We start from the raw sequence: 23,556 nt of genomic DNA on the forward strand, positions 1-23,556 counted from the left end.
AATGTTAGTTGTGATCCAAGCACTACAGCTGTGATCTGCTGGGCAGAGTGGTGCCTGCTCTTATCCCTTTCCCTCTCTCTCTCTCTGCCTGTTCTAACAGGTTATGTGTCTCCAAAAGTTGAGGAGGATGTTGAAGCCTTGATGAGTGACCAGGGAGAAAATGGGCTGGCCACCCAGAGCTGCATGTCAGTGGAGCAGAGCTCTGAAGTCAACAGTGGGACTCCCCACGTGGTTCCACTTGCCTGTGGTAATCAGTGCTCATCTTTTTGTTGGGATCTAGTGGTTGGTGGCTGAAAAATGCAGCCAAAATAGGAACTGAACTCTTTAGGGTGGCAGGGGGTGATAGGGCTGGGGGGAATGGAGCAAAGCTAGGAGTGGGGAGGTGCTGGAAGGTGTCCAGAGAAGGGCCAGAGCCTGGGCTGCAGCAAGAGAAGTGTGGCCAGCAGGGAGGGGATTCTGCCCCTCTGCTCTACTCTGCTGAGACCACAGCTGGAGCTCTGGGGCCAGGTCTGGAGCCTCTGTGCCAGGAAGGATCTGGAGGGGCTGGAAGGTGTCCAGAGAAGGGCCACGAGGAGGAGCAGAGGGCTGGAGCTGCTCTGCTGTGAGGACAGACTGAGAGAGTTGGGGTTGTGCAGGCTGGAGAGGAGAAGGCTCCCAGGAGACCTTCTGGTGGCCTTCCAGGGTCTGAAGGGGGCTCCAAGAAAGCTGGGGAGGGACTTTTGAGGGTATCAGGGAGGGATAGGACTGGGGGGGATGGAGCAGAACTAGCAGTGGGGAGATTGAGCTTGGATGTGTGGAAGAAGTTGTTGCCCAGGAAGGTGGTGAGAGCCTGGCAGAGGTTGCCCAGGGAGGTGGTGGAAGCCTCCTGCCTAGAGGTGTTTGCAGCCAGGCTGGCTGTGGCTGTGAGCAACCTGCTGCAGTGTGAGGTGTCCCTGGCCATGGCAGGGGGGTTGGGGCTGGCTGCTCCTTGAGGTCCCTTCCAACCCTGACAGTTCTGTGATTCTGTGGTTTGAATGCTGTGTGTTCAGTGCCGCTGCCTTGGAGGCTTTCTGGGTCATCCATGCCTTTAAATCAGCTTTGCATGAGAAAGCTGCTCTGTAGAAATTGCTTGGCAGTGCATTTAAAGAGAGGCATTTCAGTTACTACCTGAGAGGTCTTTATTAACAGTGAACCCCCTGAAGGATTGTGCTTTATGAGGGGCAGGTTCTTTTTTACATGCTGGCACATTAGCAAGCAGTTGGATAATGTCATGGAAGAGCTGAGGTTCTGTGCAGTCTAATTTAGTGGAGCTCTGGGGATACTGATGTCCAGTGATAGTGAGGTGGGTGGTTGAGGTGATAAATAGTATCATAGCATCAGTCAGGGTTGGAAGGGACCACAAGGATCATCTAGTTCCAACCCCCCTGCCATGGGCAGGGACACCTCACACTAGATCAGGCTGGCCAGAGAGCCTCATCCAGCCTGGGCTTAAACACCTCCAGGGATGGGGCCTCAACCACCTCCCTGGACAACCCATTCCAGGGCTTCACCTGGACTGCAATGGTTGGATTAAAGGGCTGGAGCACCTCTGCTGTGAGGATAGGCTGAGGGAGAAGGCTCCAGGGGGACCTCAGAGCTGCCTTCCAATAGCTGAAGGGATCCTACAGGAGGGCTGCAGAGAGACTTTCCATGAGGGTGTCTAGAGACAGGACAAGGGGGAATGGTTTGAAGTAGGTTTAGAGTGGAGCTGAGGAAGAAGTTGTTGAGGGTGAGGGTGGTGAGAGTGTGGCACAGGCTGCCCAGGGAGGCTGTGGCTGCCTCCTGCCTGGGGGTGCTGAAGGCCAGGCTGGCTGAGGCCTTGAGCAGCTGAGTGGAGCTGAGAGGTGTCCCTGGGCATGGTGGGGAGCCTGGGGGAGCTGAGCTCTGAGCTCCCTTCCAGCCTGAGCCAGGCTGTGATTCTATGGAATCATTCTCAGTAAGCAGCCTTTGGTGGTTGTCTTGAAGTCATTGTGTTTATTGTGACATGCAAGATGGAAGTCTCAGCCCTGTGCTGGCTCGGTGGAGGAGGGACCTGGAACAGCTCTGGCTGCTGTTTGCAGGAGGCTTCAGTCACAAAACTGGGTGGGGGTGGTGACACAGAAGTACTGAGGACTGGGCAGTTGGGAAGTGTGGTTTAGGTTGTCTGGGTTTCAGTTGACTGCTTGTGTTGGGGGGGTTGGATTCTGTGGCATAGGAGATGGAGTCAGGAACAGAGCATGAAGAGTGAAAAGCAAGGCAAATGAAAGGGGGGCTGGAGAGAATCTGGGAGAACATATTCAAGTGAGAGTGGTGAAGCCCTGGAATGGGTTGTCCAGGGAGGTGGTTGAGGCCCCAGCCCTGGAGGTGTTTAAGCCCAGGCTGGCTGAGGCTCTGGCCAGCCTGATCTAGTGTGGGGTGTCCCTGCCTGTGGCAGGGGGGCTGGAACTAGATGATCCTTGTGGTCCCTTCCAACCCTGACTGAGTCTATGATTCTATGTGCATTTATAATTTCAGATCTAAATTGCATGTGGGAGGCTCAGGCCCCCCCCAGCTGCATGTGGGGATGTCAGGTGGTGCCAGACTCCCCAGGAGCCAGCAGTGGTCCCTGGCAGCCCAGCAGGCAGCTGTGTGCTGAGCTGCAGCCAGAGCAGGGAGAGCAGCAGCACAGGGAGGGGATTCTGCCCCTCTGCTCTGCTCTGCTCAGCCCCCACCTGCAGCACTGCCTCCAGCTCTGGGGCCCCCAGCACAAGAGGGACCTGGAGCTGAGGCTCCAGAGGAGGCCCCAAAGATGCTCGGAGGGCTGAAGAACCTTCCTTATGGGGCCAGGCTGGGAGAACAGGGGCTGTTGAGCCTGCAGAAGGGAAGGCTGCAGGGAGACCTTCGAGCAGCCTTCCAGTAGCTGAAGGGGGGGCTCCAGGAGAGCTGGGCAGGGCCTTTGGATCAGGGCTGGGAGCGGCAGGCTGAGCGTTCACCCGCAGGCCAGCAGCCCAGTTCCAAACGACCCAGCAGCCTGAAAGGCAAAAGTCAAATGGGTGGCTGGCCTCGGTGGTTTTGCTGGTGCAGTGCTGTGCTGGGCAGCCTGCTGATGCTTCTTTCCACTTTTCCCAGGAAGTGAAGGCTTAGCAGTGCTGGCTGATGGAGGGGCATCAGAGCTGAGGCAGCCTGCAGGCACGCAGAGGGGGGACGGTTACAGCCCGGAGAGGATGGACGTGGCGTTTGCCCGCAGCAAAAGGAAGCGCCTGGGCCCTCCTCTGCTGGGGCACGATGTGGTAGGTGGCACCAAACAGCAGCCCTGGGCATGTCCATTTTGCCTGCCCAGCTCTCTTGCCCCCTCGAGGGATGCCCTGCCCACGGGTTCTTCAGTCCAGTGGTGCCTGAATGCTTCCAGCAGGAAGCAAACCTGCTTGTGCTGTGCACAGCAGAGTCACCAAGGGTGGAAGAGCCCTCAGAGGTCATCAGCACCACGGACCTCATGACTAAACCATGGCACCAAGTGCCACATCCAGTCCCCTCTTGAACACCTCCAGGGATGATGACTCCTCCCTGGGCAGCACATTCCCATGGCCAATCTCTCTTGCTGGGAAGAACTTTCTCCTCACCTCCAGGCTAAACTTCCCCTGGCACAGCTTGAGACTGTGTCCTCTTGTTCTGGGGCTGGCTGCCTGGCAGAAGAGACCAACCCCCACCTGGCTACAACCTCCCTTCAGGGAGTTGCAGAGAGCAAGGAGGTCTCCCCTGAGCCTCCTCTTCTGCAGGCTAAGCAACCCCAGCTCCCTCAGCCTCTCCTCCCAGGGCTGTGCTCCAGACCCCTCCCCAGCTTTGTTGCCCTTCTCTGGGCACCTTCCAGCAGCTCAACATCTTTCCTAACCTGAGGGGCCCAGAACTGGACACAGGACTCCAGGTGTGGCCTGAGCAGTGCTGAGCACAGGGCACAAGGACTTCCCTGCTCCTGCTGGCCACACTTCCTGCTGCAGGCCAGGATGCCCTTGGCCTTCTTGGCCCCCTGGGCACACTGCTGGCTCCTGTTCAGCCTACTCTCAACCAGCAGCCCCAGGTCCCTCTCTGCCTGGCTGCTCTCAGCCCCTCTGACCCCAGCCTGTAGCACTGCCTGGGGTTGCTGTGGCCAATGTGCAGCACCTGGCACTTGGACTTGTTGACCTCCCTGCTCCTGCTGGCCACACTATGCTTCAGCTGATGTGCAGCTGACAGTGGCTTCAGCTAACTCCTCAGGGAGAGTCATTAATTGCTGTTCTTTTCACTAGAAGTCTCTGTGTGTAATTTAGGATCATAGTCAGTTTAAACTTGATGTTGAGTGAGGATTTGCTTCCAGCAGCAGCTCTGTCTGAAGACAGAGTGCATCTGTTTTAAAGGTGAGGCAGTCTGAAGCTTGGTTCATGTCACTGTATTGAAATCTTCTCTTCCAGCAGTTGATTCACAGAATGGTTTGGATTGGAAGAGGCCTTAAATGATCCTCCAGCTCCAACCCCCATGACATGGGCAGGGACACCTTCCACCAGCCCAGGTTGATCAAGGCCTTGTCCAGCCTGGCCTTCAACACCTCCATGGAGGAGGCAGCCACAGCCTCCCTAGGCAACCTGTGCCAGAGTCTCCCCAGCCTCACTGCAAAGAATTTCTTACTCCTCTCCAGCCTCAATCTGCCCTCCTCAAGCTTCAGTCCATTCCCTCTCACTCCCAGCCCTTGCAAAATGTCCCTCCACAGCTTTCCTTCAGGTCCTGGCAGGCTGCTCTGAGGTCTCCCTGGAGCCTTCTTTTCTGCAGGCTGCACACCCCCTGCTCTCTCAGCCTGTGCTCACAGCAGAGCTGCTCCAGCCCTCTAATCATCTTTGTGTCCCTCCTCTGGAGCCTCTCCATCAGGTCCATGTCCTTCCTGTGCTGAGGGCTCCAGAGCTGGCCCCAGCCCTGCAGCTGAGGTCTCCCCAGAGCAGAGCAGAGGGGCAGGATCCTCTCTCTCCAGCTCTGGCCACACTGCTTTGGATGCAGCCCAGGCTGCCCTTGGCCTTCTGTGCTGCCAGTGCCCCTTGCTGCCTCCTGCCCAGCTTCTCCCCCACCAGCACCCTCAAGTCCTTTCCCTCAGGGCTGCTCTCAATCTCTTCCTCCCCCAGCCTGGATTGACAGTGAGGATTGTCCTGACCCGGGGTCTCTGCACCTGGTCCTGTTGTACCTCATGAGGTTCACCTGTGCCACCTCTCCACCTTGTCCAGGACCCTCTGGATATCATCCCATCCCTCTGGCATACCAACAGCACCACTCAGCCTGGTGGGACCTGCCTGCTTGCTGATGGTGCCTTCAATCCCACTGTCTGTGGCAGTGATAAGAACATTGAACAGCACCTGGTCAGAGTTGTCCATGTGGGGGCACTGCTGGTTCCTCTCTAAAAGCAGCTTGCAAGCAGTGAGAGGTTCCCACAGCTTCCCTGTGCAGAGTTCTTCCCACTCAAACCAACACTTCCCTCATTTCAAATCAATTCCTGTAGTGTCCAAACCTGGACAGAGGGTCAGAGTTCCCCAAGCCTGGCTCTGTAGGGCAGAGGTAACTGGGCAGGTTCTGGCCTTAGAACAAGCAAAGGAAATTAGGTTTTAATCTACTGGTGTGCAAGAGGTTTCTGCTACACCTGAGTAAGATACTCCTGAAGCAAGAGCTGAGTGTTCAGAGCACCTGCCCCACAGGCACAGAGGTGAGATGCTTGGGGTAAGCCTCACTGCCTTGGGTTGGTTTGTAGCCAGGGAAGGGAACAGGACTGCAACTGGAAGTGTCCCAGTGGGATTCCTAGCAGGTTATCTTTGTCCTTTGATTGTACCCTCAGCAAGTTTGCAGATGGCACCAAGCTGTGTGGTCTAGGACAGGCTGGAGGGCAGGGATCCATCCAGAGGGACTTGGACAGGCTGGAGAGGTGAGCCCAAGCCAACCTCATGAAGCTCAACAAGGCCAAGACACCCAAGCACAGATCCAGGCTGGGTGAGGAGAGGCTGAAGGAGAAGGCCTTGGGGTGTCAGGTGGTGCCAAACTCCCCAGGAGCCAGCAGTGGTCCCTGGCAGCCCAGCAGGCAGCTGTGTGCTGAGCTGCAGCCAGAGCAGGGAGAGCAGCAGCACAGGGAGGGGATTCTGCCCCTCTGCTCTGCTCTGCTCAGCCCCCACCTGCAGCACTGCCTCCAGCTCTGGGGCCCCCAGCACAAGAGGGACCTGGAGCTGCTGGAGAGGCTCCAGAGGAGGACAACAAAGGTGATCAGAGGGGTGGAGAACCTCCCCTGTGGGGATAGGCTGAGAGAGTTGGGGCTGTTCAGCCTGGGGAAGAGAGGGACCTCAGAGCAGCCTCCCAGTACCTGAAGGGAGCTACAAGGAAGCCACGAAGGGACTTTTGCCAGGGGCTGGGAGTGATAGGATGAGAGGGAATGGATTGGAGCTTGAGGAGGGCAGATGGAGACTGGAGAGGAGGAAGAAATTCTTCCCAGTGAGGCTGGGGAGACTCTGGCACAGGTTGCCCAGGGAGGTCGTGGATGGAGGTCAGGGACCTCCCTGGGGGTGTCCAAAGCCTTGATCAACCTGGGCTGGTGGAAGGTGTCCCTGCCCATGGCAGGGAGGTTGGAACTGGCTGATCTTTGGGGTCCTTTCCAATCCAACCCATTCTCTGAATCTCTGCATTAGTGGTTGTGTTAATGTTGGGGGGGGAGATTTCAACCCACCACAGGTTCTGACTTGCTTCATTATTCCAAACACTGAAGGTTCCTTTTGTTTGTTTCCCAGATGAGAAGCAGGGAAGGAGAATATGAAGACAGTGACAATGTCCTCTATGAGTATGAGCCAGACTATGAATGTGTAAGTGAAGATCCTTCTCTTCTGCTTGGCAGGCCTTGGCAAGCTGCTCTAGGCATGCCTGTTTCAAGGGAGACTAAAATGACCTGAATTTGGGGCTCCTTGGCTTAATGCCATGTCCTGAGCCTGGGTTTATATCCCTGCCTTCCACCTTCTTTGTTTTCCCCTCCTTCTTTTCCTGGAAAAGGGAAGTATGGTATCTGAAGCTTCCTACACTGAGGTCTCAGACACTGGAGATCAGCAGAAGACTCTTATGGAGGTCCTTGCTTACTGCCAGGTAGGTTTTAGTTTTCTTTCTCTCTGAAATGGAATCTCAACAGTTGATGGAGCTTTGCCTGGCTGGAGGCCAGGTGGTGTCCCCCAGGGATCAGTGCTGGGCCCCAGCCTGGTCAATATCTTGATTGATGATCTGGAGGAGGGGATGGAGTCCATCAGCAGTAAGTTTGCAGCTGACAGCAAGCTGGGGGCAGGAGTTGATCTGTTAGAGGGCAGGAGAGCTCTGCAGAGGGACCTTGCCAGGCTGGGCAGATGGGCAGAGGCCAAGGGCAGGAGATTGAACACATCCAAGTGCCAGGTTCTACACATTGGCCACAGCAACCCCAGGCAGTGCTGCAGGCTGGGGTCAGAGTGGCTGAGAGCAGCCAGGCAGAGAGGGACCTGGGGGGACTGGTTGACAGCTGGCTGAACATAAGCCATCAGTGTGCCCAGGGGGCCAAGAAGGCCAAGCAGGAGCAGGGAAGTCCTTGTGCCCTGTGCTCAGCACTGCTCAGGCCACCCCTTGAGTCCTGTGTCCAGTTCTGGGCCCCTCAGGTTAGGAAAGATGTTGAGCTGCTGGAAGGTGTCCAGAGAAGGGCAACAAAGCTGGGGAGGGGTCTGGAGCACAGCCCTGGGAGGAGAGGCTGAGGGAGCTGGGGTTGCTTAGCCTGGAGAAGAGGAGGCTCAGGGGAGTCCTTCTTGCTCTCTGCAACTCCCTGAAGGGAGGTTGGAGCCAGGTGGGGGTTGGTCTCTTCTGCCAAGTACCTGGGGACAGGAGGAGAGGCAATGAGGTGAAGCTGTGCCAGGGGAGGGATAGGTGGGGCATGAGGGAAAACTAGAAGTGGGGAGATTGAGATTGGATGTGAGGAAGAAGTTGTTGCCCAGGAGGGTGGTGAGAGCCTGGCAGAGGTTGCCCAGGGAGGTGGTGGAAGCCTCCTGCCTGGAGGTGTTTGCAGCCAGGCTGGCTGTGGCTGTGAGCAACCTGCTGCAGTGTGAGGTGTCCCTGGCCATGGCAGGGGGGTTGGGACTGGCTGAGCCTTGAGGTCCCTTCCAGCACTGACAGTTCTGTGATTCTATGATTCTGTGATTCAAACCATTCCCCCTTGGCCTGGCTCCAGCCCCCCTCAGCCAAAGTCTCTCTGCAGCCTTCCTGCAGGATGCCTTCAGCTCCTGGCAGGCAGCTCTGAGGTGCCCCTGGAGCCTTCTCTTCTGCAGGCTGCACAGCCCCAGCTCCCTCAGCCTGTGCTCACAGCAGAGCTGCTCCAGCCCTGGGAGCATCTTGGTGGCTTTCCTCTGGCCTCCCTCCAGCAGCTCTGTGTCCTTTCTTCAGCTGGTTTCTTGTGATGTTTTCACTCTCCCCTTTCTTGTCAGGCCATGTATGAAGCCATTCAGAAACTGGACAGGAAATTCGACCTGCTGCATCGGAAGGTCTCCGAGCTGCAGCACACTCGTGTCAAGCCACTGCTGCTGAAGCCTGTGAGTATTCCTCCCACTTCCTCTGATGCTTCTTTAAAAAGTAAAGACCCTCTCCTCATGTTAATCTCAGTGAAAGCAGCAAAGGAGCAGCCCTTAAATGTATCTCAGTTGCATCATTCTCAGCTTCTTACTCTACGCCAGCTTCGGTCTCCTCTGTTGTTACTGACAGTGGCTGTGGAATGTGACCTGTATAGAATCATGGAGTGGGTTGGGTTGGAAGGGAGCTCCAAAGCTCACCCATTCCAACCTCCCTGCACTCAGCAGGGACATCCTCCACCAGAGCAGCTTGCTCACAGCCTTCTCCAGCCTCACCTTCAACAGCTCCAGCCATGGAGCCTCAGCTCCCTCCCTGGGCAACCTGTGGCAGTGTGGCAGCAGCCTCCTGGGGCAGAACTTGTTCCTCACAGCCAATCTCCATCTGCTCTGCTCTCCTTTCAAACCCTTGCCCCTGCTGCTGTCCCTGCAGGCCTTTGGGCACAGTCTTTCCCTCACTCTAAAGAATTTCTTCCTCCTCTCCAGTCTCAATCTGCCCTCCTCAAGCTTCAATCCATTCCTTCTCATCCTGTCACTCCCAGCCCTTGGCAAAAGTCCCTTCCTGGCTTCCTTGTAGTCCCCTTCAAGTCCTGGCAGGCTGCTCTGAGGTCCCCCTGGAGCCTTCTCTTCTCCAGGCTGAACACCCCCAGCTCCCTCAGCCTGCCCTCACAGCAGAGGTTCTCCATCCCTCTGATCACCTTCCTGGGGTCCTCTGGCCCTGCTCCATCAGGTCCATGTCCTTCCTGTGGTAAGGGCTCCAGAGCTGGACTCAGTACTCCGGGTGGGGGCTCAGCAGAGCAGAGGCAGAGAATCCCCTTTCCAGTTTGTTCCTGTGTGGTCAGTCCTCTGTAAAGTAAGGAGACAGAATATTGCTGCTTGTAAAAATGCTCTTGAAAGGGAAAACACAGCCATTTGTGATTTGGCAGAAGCTCCTAAACCCCATGGTGACCTTTCTCTGCCACCAGTGCTGCTGAGCTTTGAAAGGGGCAAAGGGTTTCCCGCTGCCAGGAGATGTCAGGACGTCAGGTGAGGCCTTTAAGGGTGCTAAGAGCAATGAGCTTCCTGTGCACACCAGTTACCAGCTGCATAGTTGGCTTTGAGTGGGAAGTGCATTTCTGTTGACAGCTCCAAGCTGGTGCTGTCCACACATCCAGAAATAGAAGGCTCAGGCAACAGCAACTGCTCTTTTCAGCTACAGTTGGACCTTGCAGGCCTCTCTGCTCCTGCCCTCCCCTCTGATTGTGTGGGATGGAAGCTGTTTAAGACAGGTTCAGATTAAAAGTGACCTACCCTGGTTTGGGTTTGGGGTGTTTTATTGATTGAAGAAGGCTTTTATCCCTATTGAAGGAGCAAGCCAGCAACCTGCCAATCACTTGTTTTGAGCAGCTCTGGCATCTCTGTCTTGAAAGCCCTCAGGAATGCTGCAGAGCTAGGAGCAGAAGTTCACAGCTCTGCTGTTGGTGGGCTAAGGATATCAAGAAGGAAAGGTGGCTGGTAAAGACTCAAACATTCATTCATAGAATGGTTTAGGTTGGAAGGGACCTTAAAGGTTATCTGGACCCAACCCCCACTGCCATAGGCCAGGCTGGATGAGGCCTTGAGCAGCTGAGTCTTAGTTGAGAGGGGCATGGTGGGGAGCTTGAAGGAGATGAACTCTGAGGTCCCTTCCAATCTAAGCCTTTCAATCATTCTGTGGCTTCATGAAGTGTGGCCAGCAGGGAGGGGATTCTGCCCCTCTGCTCCACTCTGCTGAGACCACAGCTGGAGCTCTGGGGCCAGGTCTGGAGCCTCTGTGCCAGGAAGGATCTGGAGGTGCTGGAAGGTGTCCAGAGAAGGGCCATGAGGAGGAGCAGAGGGCTGGAGCTGCTCTGCTGTGAGGACAGACTGAGAGAGTTGGGGTTGTGCAGGCTGGAGAGGAGAAGGCTCCCAGGAGACCTTCTGGTGGCCTTCCAGGATCTGCAGGGGGCTCCAAGAAAGCTGGGGAGGGACTTTTGAGGGTATCAGGGAGGGATAGGACTGGGGGGGATGGAGCACAACTAGAAGTGGGGAGATTGAGATTGGCTGTGAGGAAGAAGTTGTTGCCCATGAGGGTGGTGAGAGCCTGGCAGAGGTTGCCCAGGGAGGTGGTGGAAGCCTCCTGCCTGGAGGTGTTTGCAGCCAGGCTGGCTGTGGCTGTGAGCAACCTGCTGCAGTGTGAGGTGTCCCTGGCCATGGCAGGGGGGTTGGGACTGGCTGCTCCTTGAGCTCCCTTCCAACCCTGGCACTTCTGTGATTCCATGGCAATGATTACTTGTTGCAAGTACTAAAATCTAGTCTTCCAGGTTTGCCAACTTTAAAGGAGTGACCAACTTTGTCTGACTTCACCTTTCAATTGTTTTCTGGATCCCATTTGCAGAAGCCACTTGGATTCCCCTACAGAAGCTCCAGCCACTTGCCCCCAGGCAAAATGAGAGTACAGAACTCCGTGGAAAGGAAATCGAATCCTCAGCTCCCTTCAGCAGGCCAGGCAAGGCACAGCCCAGGCCTGGGGGCTGGCTTGCCAAATGGCAGTGTGCAGGTCAATCCCCCCATCAACCAAGTCCCACAGAGCCCTCAGGTGGAAGTGCAGCAGCCTGTGCAGAGGCAGAGCCCTCCGCTCCCCACCATCGTCTCTACTCGCTCCCTGCACTCCTCCCTGGCAGCAGCCAGCAAGGTCCCAGACCTCCTTCCACCACCAAATCTGGTGGAGAGCTTTGGGGAAGGTGCTGCCAGCGTTGCCTCCTCACCAGTGGCCTCCTCCTCATCGATGCCAGCACCACCTGAGAGCAGCCTGGGGGACACCTGTGTGGTGGTGAGCTACAGAAGTGCAGCTGGGGGTGGAAGCAGCAGTAAGGAAGCAGCGCCTGCTGCAGTGCCCCTCGACTCCAGCCTCGGTGAGTCCCTATGCAGGAAACACTCTGAAGTGCAGGCTGAAGGAGCTGCTGCTGGTGGAAGGAGTTGTGCCTCAGGGAAGCTCCTTTGGCACTCTTTAGCAAGGCGAAGAGAGCAGAGCTTGGCTGCCTTAGAAGCATTTCCAGTGTGGAATTATGTCTGTGTCAGACAGAGAGACCCTAGCAGGCTGCAGAGGTGGCTGAGGAGAAGCTGATCAGCTTCATTAAGGCAAAGTGCAAGGTCCTGCAGCTGGGTCTGGGCAGCCCTCAGTATCAATCCAGGCTGGGGGATGAGGAAACTGAGAGCAGCCCTGCAGGAAAGGACTTGGGGGTGCTGGTGGGGGAGAAGCTGGGCAGGAGGCAGCAAGGGGCACTGGCAGCACAGAAGGCCAAGGGCAGCCTGGGCTGCATCCAAAGCAGTGTGGCCAGAGCTGGAGAGAGAGGATCCTGCCCCTCTGCTCTGCTCTGGGGAGACCTCAGCTGCAGGGCTGGGGCCAGCTCTGGAGCCTTCAGCACAGGAAGGACATGGACCTGGTGGAGAGGCTCCAGAGGAGGTCATGAAGATGATCAGAGGGCTGCAGAACCTCTGCTATGGGGACAGGCTGAGAGGGCTGAGGTTGTTCAGCCTGGGAGACCTCAGAGCAGCCTGCCAGTACCTGAAAGGTGCTACAAGAAATCTGGGAAGGGACATTTGTCAGGGGCTGGGAGTGATAGGTGGAGAGGGAATGGATTGAAGCTTGAGGAGGGCAGATTGAGACTGGAGAGGGGGAAGAAATTCTCCCCAGTGAGGCTGGGGAGACTCTGGCACAGGTTGCCCAGGGAGGTCGTGGATGGAGGTCATGGATGGAGGTCATGGACCTCCCTGGGGGGTGTTCAAAGCCATGAGCAACTTGGGCTGGTGGAAGGTGTCCCTGCCCATGGCAGGGGGGCTGGAACTGGCTGATCTTTGGGGGTCCCTTCCAACCCAAGCCATTCTCTGACAAATCACAGCCGGGAGGATTTGCTGGGGCAGCGAAGCGGCACCCCGAGTCCGGCGGAGGTTTGACAAGAGCGTTCCCTTTCCTTCAGCTGCTTGCTTGGCCTTTGCAATTCATGGCTCTGTTTTTCTTTCCTGGGGACGTTTTTGGTGCGCCAAAGAGTTTGTTGGTGACCCAGGAAGGAATGTGAAGGTGCCTGGGACCTACCTGACGAAGGCTCGGCAGAAGACGAAGCCCAAGTACGCCGCGCGCTACCTGGTGCGAGTGCTCTTCCCCAAGGAGGCCCTGATGAGCACCACGCTGGGGGCCGGGGCCCTAGGCCACAGAACGCTGGATCCCAACAAAATCGCTGCAGTGAGAGGTATGGGAGCCTGCCAGGGGCACAGCTGGGCTGCTTTGCTGCCTGCCAGCCCTCCTGGCTGCTAAGGAGCTCTTTGTCGGGGGGGGTTCCCGCCGCTCGTTGTGAGCGAAGGGGCAAAGCGGGCCAAGGGCATCCTGGCCTGGAGCACAGCCAGTGTGGGCAGCAGGAGCAGTGCTGCTGCCTCTGGGCTCAGCCCTGGGGAGGCCACAGCTGGAGCACTGGCTTCAGTTCTGGCACCACAGCACAGGAAAGACAATGAAGGGCTGGAGAGTGGCCAGAGAAGGGCAACCAGACTGGGGAGGGGCTTGGGGGCATCATTGAAGGAGCAGCTGAGGGAGCTGGGGGGGGTGCAGTGTGGAGAAGGCTGAGGGCAGAGCTTATTGCTCTCTGCAGCTCCCTGAAAGGAGGCTGGAGTGAGGCTGGGGTTGGTCTCTTCTCCCACACACCCAGGGACAGGAGGAGAGGCAATGAGGTAAAGCTCTGCCAGGGGAACCTTAGGTTGGGCATGAGGAAAAACTTCTTGAGAGAGTGGTAAGGGGTTGGAACAGGCTGCCCAGGGAGGTGGTGGAGTCTCCCTTCTCTGAAGCAATTCCAGAGCCAGGTAGATGTGTTGCTGTGTGAGCTGCCCTGGGTGCTCCTGCTCTGGCAGGGGCTTGGCCTGGATGCTCTCTGGAGCTCCCTTCCAACCCCTCCCATTCTGTGATTCTGTAACATAGTGAAGATGGGAAGGACATTCCCCTTAATATGTTAGGCCATTGGCACAGATGCCATGGCACATGAGTGTGAGCCTCCAGATTCCCTTCCTTGCCTTCCTAAAGGTTTGTTGAAGCTGTTGCAGCATCAGCACTGCTCTGCCTCTCTTTGTAGGGGATTGTTGTTGCTGTAAGGGGGTTGCATGATAAATCACAGCTCCCCCCTAATTCTGTCAGGAATCACAGAATGTGAGGGGCTGGAAGGGAGCTCCAGAGAGCAGCCAGTCCAAGCCCCCTGCCAGAGCAGGAGCCCCCAGGGCAGCTCCCACAGCAGCACATCCAGCTGGCTTTGCAATGCCTCCACACAAGGAGACTCCACAGCCTCTCTGGCCAGCCTGCTCCAGCCCTCTGCCACCTTCCCAGCCAAAAAGCTTTCCCTCCTCTTCCCCTGGCACCTCCTCTGCTCCAGCTGCCACCCAGTGCCCCTTGGGCTGGCCTTGCACATCCCTGAGCAGAGCCTGGCTGCCTCCTCCCCACACTGCCCTGCACATCTTCAGCCCCAGCACTGAGGGCAGCCCTCAGGCTCCTCTGCTCCAAGCCCCAGCTGCCTCAGCCTGGCCTCACAGGGACATCTTCCACTGCCTGCAGCAGCTTGGGGGCTCTGCCATGGACTCTCCCAAGCAGTTCTTCTATGAACTGAGGGTCCCCAGAACTGGACCCAAGATTCCAGCTGTGGCCTCTCCAGGGTGGAGCAGAGGTTCTCTCACAATGCTTACGAGGAAATAAAGCTAAGTCTGTTCTCTCTGCCCTCACAGGGGGATGGTCCTTCATAACCAAACCATGACTCCCAACAGCTCACAGAAGCATCAGTGCACATCTCAGCTGTGCTGTTTGCCTTCAAACCATCAGTTTATTTTTCCTCCCTAATCTCAGCTCTAAATGCAGAGCTGCTACGTGGGGAGCAGTAAAACAGGAAGCATTTCTTCCCTTCCTCTCTTGCTTTCCCCATCAGGATACTTTGAGCTACTGCTTTGTTACTCTTTTTGTTGTCATGAGGCTCACATTTGGTTATTTTTCCTGTGTTTCCTCTGCAGAATTTCTTGCAGCTACCTTTCCAAGCTATGATTTGAGTGTGCATGGGAGGGACTGGAACACCTGCGTGACAAACATCAACGCCATGATCCACTGCTTGCGCTCCCAATCCAAACTCAGCCTGGTAAGCTGCCTGAGGGCCAGCAGGCATCATAGCACCATGGAATTGGCAGGGATGGAAGGCATCTCAAGGAGCAGCCAGTCCCAGCCCCCTGCCATGGCCAGGGACACCTCACACTGCAGCAGGTTGCTCACAGCCACAGCCAGCCTGGCTGCAAACACCTCCAGGCATGAGGCTTCTACCACCTCCCTGGGCAACCTCTGCCAGGCTCTCACCACCCTCCTGGGCAACAACTTCTTCCTCACATCCAATCTCAATCTCCCCACTGCTAGTTTTGCTCCGTCCCTCCCCAGCTTTCTTGGAGCCCCCTTCAGATCCTGGAAGGCCACCAGAAGGTCTCCTGGGAGCCTTCTCCTCTCCAGCCTGCACAACCCCAACTCCCTCAGTCTGTCCTCACAGCAGAGCAGCTCCAGCCCTCTGCTCATCCTCGGGGCCCTGGGCTGCATCCAAAGTAGTGTGGCCAGAGCTGGAGAGAGAGGATCCTGGCCCTCTGCTCTGGGGAGATCTTACCTCCAGGGCTGTGTCTAGCTTGAAGCCCTCACCACAGAGAGGACATGGACCTGATGGACAGGCTCCAGAGGAGGCCATGAAGATGATCAGGGGCTGGAACAGTTCTGCTGTGAGGCAGGCTAAGGGAGCTGGGGGTGTGCAGCCTGCAGAAGAGAAGGCTCCAGGCAGACCTCAGCAGTCTGCCAGGACCTGAAGGGATCCTGCAGGAAGGCTGCAGAGGGACTGTGCCCAAGGGCCTGCAGGGACAGCACCAGGGGCAAGGGTTTGAAAGGAGAGCAGAGCAGATGGAGATTGGCTGTGAGGAACAAGTTCTGCCCCAGGAGGCTGCTGCCACACTGCCACAGGTTGCCCAGGGAGGGAGCTGAGGCTCCATGGCTGGAGCTGTCCAAGGTGAGGCTGGAGAAGGCTGTGAGCAACCTGCTCTGGTGGAGGATGTCCCTGCTGGGGGCAGGGGACTTGGACTGGATGCTGTCTCGGTCCGGAGAGGGAAGGAGACTGAGTTCTTTTGAATGTTCCCGTGCTGTGAAATTAATAGGCACAAACGAGGCCAAAATATCGACAGCTAGACTATTTATTGCATAAATAAAATGGAAATAAGAAGGGGAGAGGGAGAAGATAGAGAGGGAGAGAGAGAAGAGAGAGAAGAGGAAAGGAGTTATATTACCACACCCCTCACCCCCCCAAGGCAGTTTGAGTCTGTAGAGAAAGGGTGCTGAGGCTTTGGCTGGAGACGCGATGTGATCCCTCTGGGCAGCCTGGGTCTGTAGAGCAAGGGTGCTGAGGCTTTGGCTGGAGAGTAGATGAGGTCCCTCTGGGCAGCGTGGGTCAGCTCCATGAGTGGCAGCAAGCGGGACTTAGGCCACGGAGAGAGGGTTCAGTCTGCTTCCTTCCTTCTCAGCGGCATGCTCCTCCTTCAGTGTTTTTCTCTCTGCGTTTTTCTTCCTTCCATTGCGGTTTTCTTCCTCTGCGGTTTTCTGCCTACTGAGCCAGTAGTGGTCAAGTCTTTTATACAGTTTTTAGGCCTTAGGTATGTGTCCAAGCATTGTCCCTCAGGAATTCAGGAGCCAGGAAATCATAAGTATCCAGATATCGTTCCCCAGAAGTCTTTCTGTGTATTCATGTGAGTTTGGACAGTGGTCTGGATGGAGGGGGGGGGGCCTCCGCCTCCTTCCTCTCCATCTTCCTGCCTACCCACTTATCACACATCAGGAGACAGGTGGAGAGTCCATTGACTCATCACCTTCCCTTCCTGGGGGTATCTGATAGCTGGGAATGATCTTGTGATGGCTGGGTCCTTGGGTCATTGTTATAGGCCAGCTGCAGTCCAGTGTTATCAGGATGCAATCGCAAGGTGATTTGCATCCAGGATTGGTACTGCCTGGGCAAGCAGCAAGTGATTTTATCTTTGTTGAGTCACACCAGCAGTAGACTCTTACACCACCCCGTCAATCCAAGATAAAAGCAAGAAAGAGAGAAAAGAAAGGAAAGGAAAGAAGTTTTAAACAATTTTTTTCAGTAGACATAAGTTTTGGTTGGCTAATGGCACAAATCTGTTGTGCTGCATCATTAGACACAAATTGCATATTGGACACTACACAAGGTGAAAGATTAACAATACTAGCAAAATAGAACAAACTTAAAACAGGTAATTACACAAGGTGAAAGCATCCTTGTTCCTCCTGGAAGCCAAGAGAACAAACCCATACCCCCCCCCCACCCCGTCAGTCCTTCAGTTTGGAATTGAAGTGAGAGCTTCCATCCAGATCTGAAGGTCTGCGGGGCTATGGAAAGTACAGTCCTTGAAGAGATGTCTTCTGTGATGCAAAACTTGAGAGGTCTTCTATATTGTAACAAGACAAGTCCTTCTGACAATACATCAGGTAGTCTTCAGCATTAGAACTTAAATAACAGGTAATATTTAGCATTAGAACTTAAATAAGAAACACAACCTTAAAACATACAAAACTGGTATTTCCAGCTTCCCATACAGACACCCTCTCAGGTGATGTCCCTGAAAGAGCTCGCGTAATTACTTTGAATGGGCCTATAAGTATCGTTGATTGTTTCAGGTTCCCTCAAAGCCAAGTTAAACACAAACAAAAAAGACAAACAAAAGCTTTGTCCCAAACCACCTACGATTTTTTTGGGGATCTTCTGACTCATGCTTCACCCCCCACTCACCACTGAGAAGTGAAGCCCTTAGTTGCCCTGGGGGGCATACCCCTCCCCTCACCAAATGGTTTCACAAAGAGGGGAGCAGTGGCCTCAGCCCTCTTTTTAGGCTCAGGCCAGCATTTCACAATGATTTCTAATTGCCTCGTGGGTACCCCATTGCCGCAAGAAGGGGTCACAAACGATCAATATGATCCACGAAATCCAACTTTATTGAGCATCAGACACTTCTTATATACAGCAGCCTAGCTGCCAACCCCACCTTCTGCGGTTAAACATCCTGCTTTCCTCTCCTGATGAGATAATCACAAGAATTCTGTTTTACATTCTTCTTTACTTGTTATCACCTGTAAGGGCGTAGTATCCTGTTATCCTTTGCAGGCAGCTGCATGCACAGCTACAAGGCCACGGTGGCCTGGCTGCATCAACACACTAGCTTGCTGTGAGCAGTAAATAACAAGATGGAGTGCGGCCTACATGCTCTTGTTCAAACCATAATTCCATAGAACCATGTCTTTACAAGCCATTCCTCAACAATTCCCCCGTTTTCTTTAATACAAATAAGGCCTTATACAACTCTACACAATACATTCAGGCTTATCAATAATCAAAATTAATACAATGATACCTAAAAACCTTAAAACTTCTTCTATCAATTGTATAACCCACTGTCTACAAGCTCAAACAAAATTTGTTACTGCCTGTCACGTTGGCCCATGTCACCCATACAAGGCACAGTGCTTAAGTTGAACTGGTTAGAATGTTCTAACAGCGTTGGCATAATCCATGGTCAAAGATAACAGACATTGTAAAGAAGAACTGAGATCTTAATAGTTCCAATCTTTACATTTCACTTATTGACAGAGAAGACTTGATTATGCCTGAACACATTGCACACAGAGATTAAGACACAAATGCAATCCTTAGCACTATCTTTTACAATCTGCTTTAGGGGTATGTTGCATCTTTATTTTCTCTAGGATGGTCAAAAATCATCAACTGCTTAATGGCAGCAAGAGTTCTTTAATCTGTAAAGGTAGATCTGGCCAGGCTCTGGCTTCACAGACAGAAAACTTGCAGACAAAGAGCAAGAGCAAAAAGAGCTTCATTGCTTTGCCCAATATAAAATTACACAAAATAACGTGGTTTTGCTCATCCTAGTAATTCTGATCTCTTCACGTTCACACAACAGTGAAGCAGTCACGACACTCGGTTAGAAGTTGGATGCTTTCTGTTGACATCTTGGGTCAGCGTGACAGTCGCTGAGGTCACTGCTAGGCAGGTTTGCCGACTGTCATTTTCGTGACGGTTGTGCTGTGTGTCTTGTGGTGAGAGGGTTACAGCACTTCTAGGGTTGATGTTTCTAGGGTTACAGCATCTCTAGGGTTACCATGAGCTAATTGTTTTTTCTGCTATGGGGGGATTCTCTCTATTCCCCCCGCCCCCCCTTTTTGTTTTGGTTCAATTTTTGTCTGGCGAAATGTAAAGATGAAACTTTACCTCCTAGGATGTCTGCATTCAGAGGCACACTTAGTTAACAAGAGAGAAGACAAAGTTATCAAACAACCATAATATTCAGGCCTAATTCACACGGTGCCACGGTACATTCTTCTGAATGGCGTTTGTGATCCCAGATGATCGATGTTCAGCTTCGTGGGCAGTGCTGTGTCCTCACGGGCTTGATTCCTCTGCTGCTGTTTATTGCGATGATCACAGGTAGCAGGAAAGAAGGCTTGAGGCGACCTACTTGTCATCTGTTTTTAAAATTTATTTCTTGTTTACTTTCCTAATTATTATTTGCATTTTGCTGCAGTTTTTAATCTGTATTTTAATTTGTTGTTCTAATCACCTCTTATTTTTAACCCCTTTTTTCTAATCCAGTATTTAATCCTTTATTTTGTTTGAGCTTATATTCTTCAATTGTTGGGGGTTTTTTTTTGCATGTTTAGTTCATTTAATCTATTTTCTATTTTTATTTGTATTTTTGCCTTTTTATTATATTTGTAACCTGCTTTTCTATTAATTCCTTTTATTATTATTGTGCATTTTAACTTTCTTGACGTCTTCTTTTTACAGAGTTTTTGTTTTAACCTAGTAGTCTTGATAATCCCTTATCTTTTATTTATTACTAGCAATTCTTACATTTTTGTTAACAGCTATTTTGTCAGCAATCCTTATGATTTTTTTTTAGTTTATCATAGTTTGGTTTTAATATTTTAATTTTATTGTTGCTCTTGTTTATTACTCTGTTATTTAGTACTCTATTCTGTTATTTAGTACTCTATTTTTGTATCCAGTGTTTTTATACCTTTGTTCCATTTTGTATGTTTAAACTTTTTTTCTTTGCACTTGTCACCTTTTTGTTTGCCATTTTAAAATTTTTTTGTTCTTTGCACTTGTTACCTTTGTTGTTCACACCCCCTTTTTTTTTTTTAATATTTTTTTTTAATTTTTGTAGTCTATGTCTAAGAAAGAAATCTAAAAACCTGACATTAGCTAAAGAATACCTTAGAAAATGAATACCTATTCACTACAAACCTTAACATGATTACAACATTACATGGAGCTCCTTTGAAATGCCTAGGCAGACACAAAAAAAACAAAGACAAGAAGGTTCGAACCAAAAGAAAATCTCACAAGGTGAACTCATCACTCAGTACTCACACCTCAGTACAATCACCATGCATTAATTACCCACAAGTACTAAATGCATACCATTCACCATTCTTATTACAAAAACTTAGCAAAACTCTAAATAGCAAATCTCTGAAAGACATTACAACCAGGAACGAGAAAATTAGCACTGGTGCTTTAAATCAGAGCAGAGTCGCGGCTGAAGCCACCGGGAAAGGGGGGTCGCTGGTGCGAGCCTCTGCGAGGGAAAGGGGTGGGGGCCGGGCAAGCGGCCGCCGCTGGGCTGCTGCTGCTGTCAGTGCTGCTGCTGCTGTCAGTGCTGCTGCTGCTGTCAGTGCTGCCGCTGCTGTCAGTGCTGCCGCTGCTGTCAGTGCTGCTGCTGCTGCTGTCAGTGCTGCTGCTGCTGTCAGTGCTGCTGCCGGTGTCAGTGCTGCTGCTGCTGCTGTCAGTGCTGCTGCTGCTGTCAGTGCTGCTGCTGCTGTCAGTGCTGCTGCTGCTGCTGTCAGTGCTGCTGCTGCTGCTGTCAGTGCTGCTGCTGCTGCTGTCAGTGCTGCTGCTGCTGTCAGTGCTGCTGCTGCTGCTGTCAGTGCTGCTGCTGCTGCTGTCAGTGCTGCTGCTGCTGCTGTCAGTGCTGCTGCTGCTGTCAGTGCTGCTGCTGCTGCTGTCAGTGCTGCTGCTGCTGTCAGTGCTGCTGCTGCTGTCAGTGCTGCTGCCGGTGTCAGTGCTGCTGCCGGTATCAGTGCTGCTGCTGCTGTCAGTGCTGCTGCCGCTGTCAGTGCTGCTGCCGGTGTCAGCGCTGCCGCTATCAGTGGTGCGTCAGCCTTGGTCGGAGCCGTCGGTATCCGCGGGGGCCGGCAGGGCTGGCGGACGGGGTGCGGTGGTAAGAACGCCGTCACCGCGAGCCCCCAAGCGCTCCGCTGTTTCTCAGAGGGGCCGTTAAGCAAAGTCGGCGCTGTTTGAATTCCTCGCTGGCGCTGTTGTTGTCTCCGAATCCGAGCCCTCGCTGGCGATATCAGAGGAAGGTGTTGATGAACGAGATCGAACGCACTGAGCTGCCTTCTCTCGGCTTTTTCCCCGCTGGGTGCAGACAGTAGTGCTGGCTAGCAAAACGCGATGTGGCCGCCGTAAGACGTATCGGGGGCGGCCCCGGTCGATCGGCCGATACTTTGAAACCCATCGTCCGGCTGCAACTCAGATAGAACTTTGCTGGAACTGCAGCAGCCATTCGCTGTTCCAGTTTATATTTTTTAATACAGTTCATGCATTCTCGCCACGGCTTTTGCAACTTGGTAGTGACCCAGTCCCACAGTCTGTTTCCATAGTCTCTCCAAACAAGTTTCATCAGAATAACTATCTCCGCTAGCAAATTTTGTCTGACCTCTCCCGTTGTAATATGACTATCCTGCTTTTTGTTCCATAATGTAGTCCCAAGTTGCCTCCACTCTTCTCTTTCAAAACCTCATTAGGACCCTTAAAAAAACCCCCATTGATACGCTATACACAATAACCCTTCTAATTCCTTTTTCAGATCAATGCCTGATACTTTGCCTTTTTCTAACAAACACTTAAATAAATCCTACGCCGCCTGCCTTCCCATTTTGCTTTGGTACCTGTGCGCACAGGCAGTCTCCCCGACTGTATGGCAGTCTCCCAGGCTTTGCAGCGTCTTCAGCAATCGATCCCGCTCTGCGTTTGCCCGAGCTTCTTTGGTGATCGATCGGCCCCGCTCCCCGAGCGTGCTCCCCGAGCTCGCCGCCGGTGCTGCCAGAACCGGGGCCGGAAATCTTACGACTTGGGCTTCGGTGAACGCCGCTCTCTGTCTTCGGAAGTGTCGTTCCAAAGGAAGGTCCCTGTTCGGGCGCCACTTGCCGCAAGAAGGGGTCACAAACGATCAATATGATCCACGAAATCCAACTTTATTGAGCATCAGACACTTCTTATATACAGCAGCCTAGCTGCCGACCCCACCTTCTGCGGTTAAACATCCTGCTTTCCCCTCCTGATGAGATAATCACAAGAATTCTGTTTTACATTCTTCTTTACTTGTTATCGCCTGTAAGGGCGTAGTGACCTTGCTTTGGTATCCTGTTATCCTGTGCAGGCAGCTGCATGCACAGCTACAAGGCCACGGTGGCCTGGCTGCATCAACACACTAGCTTGCTGTGAGCAGTAAATAACAAGATGGAGTGCGGCCTACATGCTCTTGTTCAAACCATAATTCCATAGAACCATGTCTTTACAAGCCATTCCTCAACACCCCGTCAACCACTTCTTTTGGAATACCTTTCTTCTGACCCACCCCCCACCAATATTGCCGGGTATTCAAGTGTTCCCTGCCCCTGGCCAGGTGCCTACTAGGAATACGGCGCGACTGGCCCTGGGGGCTTGGTGGGTGAATCATTTTCACATGTCTCAAGCCTCTAGTTTGAGGTTTTTTACTTTCCTCAGGAATATTATACTGCCTGGTATAATCTAATAACTCCCTTCCCAAATCTTCCCATGTCCTGGAAGAAAGTGGGGTATTAGCTATTTCCTTTTGGAGCTCGATACCTCTTATTTTAAGAGGGTCAGGGAGACCCCTGATCAAAGGAGTCATTCTGTTTGCATCCACCAGAAGAGAAAGGGGGGATTCAAAATGATGTTTTCTCTTTCATAGATCATTTGCAGGCATGCAGCCTTTTGCACATTCTCCATTATCTGATTCATCCCTCCCTGCAGAACTACAGGTTCCCCTCTCTCCTTTGGATCAAACCCCCCTGCCCAATAGGCAGCTCGCTGAGTAAGGCTCCAGGGTCCACTCCTGTTTTTCGTGGTTAGAAAAACATTATCACCCCAATAGCCCATGGCTTCAGCTTCTGTTAACATAATCTGATCACCTCCAGTTTGTGAAACTCGCCACACATATTCCACCTCAGATTCCACAGCAGAGCGTGCAAATTCTTTATGAATTTTGTCCAGCACAGTGTAGGAGAAAGGTGCATCTTTAGTTGTGACAGTGGGGGTAGTTTCCCCATCCTCATATAAAACTTCGGTTTTAATGAGAGGGCTCACATGCACAGCAGCTTCCTTAGCTGTTGCCAATTCTGCCCGAGGGTACACAGGGGCAGACTCCAGGTAATTCACACCCTGCTTTGAGTCCAAATACGAATTTTGCCTCCTCTCCTTTTCCAATTGAATTTTAAGGTCTGCCACTACGTCTTTCAAAGTGGCAACATGGCTTTGTAGTGAGGAAACTAAGTCCTGCAAAGAGGAAATAGTTGTATTGTCTCGCTCATGCCATTCCTCTTTCTCCTTCACTGAAGCAGCTAAACAGGCGCCTAAAACCGCACAAATAAAACCTTTGCCTTTTCCGGCTTTTGCTCTTGCATCTTTCTGCAGGGACACAATTTCTATCAGCCACACTCTGGCAATTATGCCAATTTTCACGGGCCCAGTCAAGTACCTGTACAGAGGGGCGGGCACCGTGAGCTTCTAAAAGGTTAAAAAGCCTCTCGCTC

At 53.1% G+C, this 23,556-nt stretch overlaps 1 protein-coding gene across 1 annotated transcript; it reads left to right on the plus strand.

Moving 5' to 3' along the window:
- The first annotated feature begins 3,114 nt into the window (after positions 1-3,114).
- On the plus strand, positions 3,115-23,534 carry LOC128897634 (uncharacterized). The gene is made up of 9 exons (XM_054166151.1): positions 3,115-3,266; positions 6,759-6,830; positions 7,015-7,104; positions 8,454-8,558; positions 10,987-11,503; positions 12,638-12,838; positions 14,625-14,746; positions 21,706-21,929; positions 23,438-23,534. The coding sequence occupies exons 1-9, from the start codon at positions 3,201-3,203 to the stop codon at positions 23,532-23,534; spliced, it is 1,494 nt and encodes a 497-aa protein (XP_054022126.1). The 5' UTR covers positions 3,115-3,200.
- The last annotated feature ends 22 nt before the right edge of the window (positions 23,535-23,556 follow it).

This window comes from Dryobates pubescens, chromosome 12 (assembly GCF_014839835.1).
Source record: "Dryobates pubescens isolate bDryPub1 chromosome 12, bDryPub1.pri, whole genome shotgun sequence".
Classification (NCBI taxonomy): domain Eukaryota; kingdom Metazoa; phylum Chordata; class Aves; order Piciformes; family Picidae; genus Dryobates; species Dryobates pubescens.

Coding starts and splice junctions, on each gene's coding strand:
- LOC128897634 (XM_054166151.1), top strand. CDS start 3,201: ATGGACGTGGCGTTTGCCCGCAGCAAAAGGAAGCGCCTGGGCCCTCCT. Junction 6,831..7,014: donor ATGAGCCAGACTATGAATGT/GTAAGTGAAGAT, acceptor TTCCTGGAAAAG/GGAAGTATGGTATCTGAAGC. Junction 21,930..23,437: donor CTGTTCGGGCGCCACTTGCC/GCAAGAAGGGGT, acceptor ATCTTTCTGCAG/GGACACAATTTCTATCAGCC.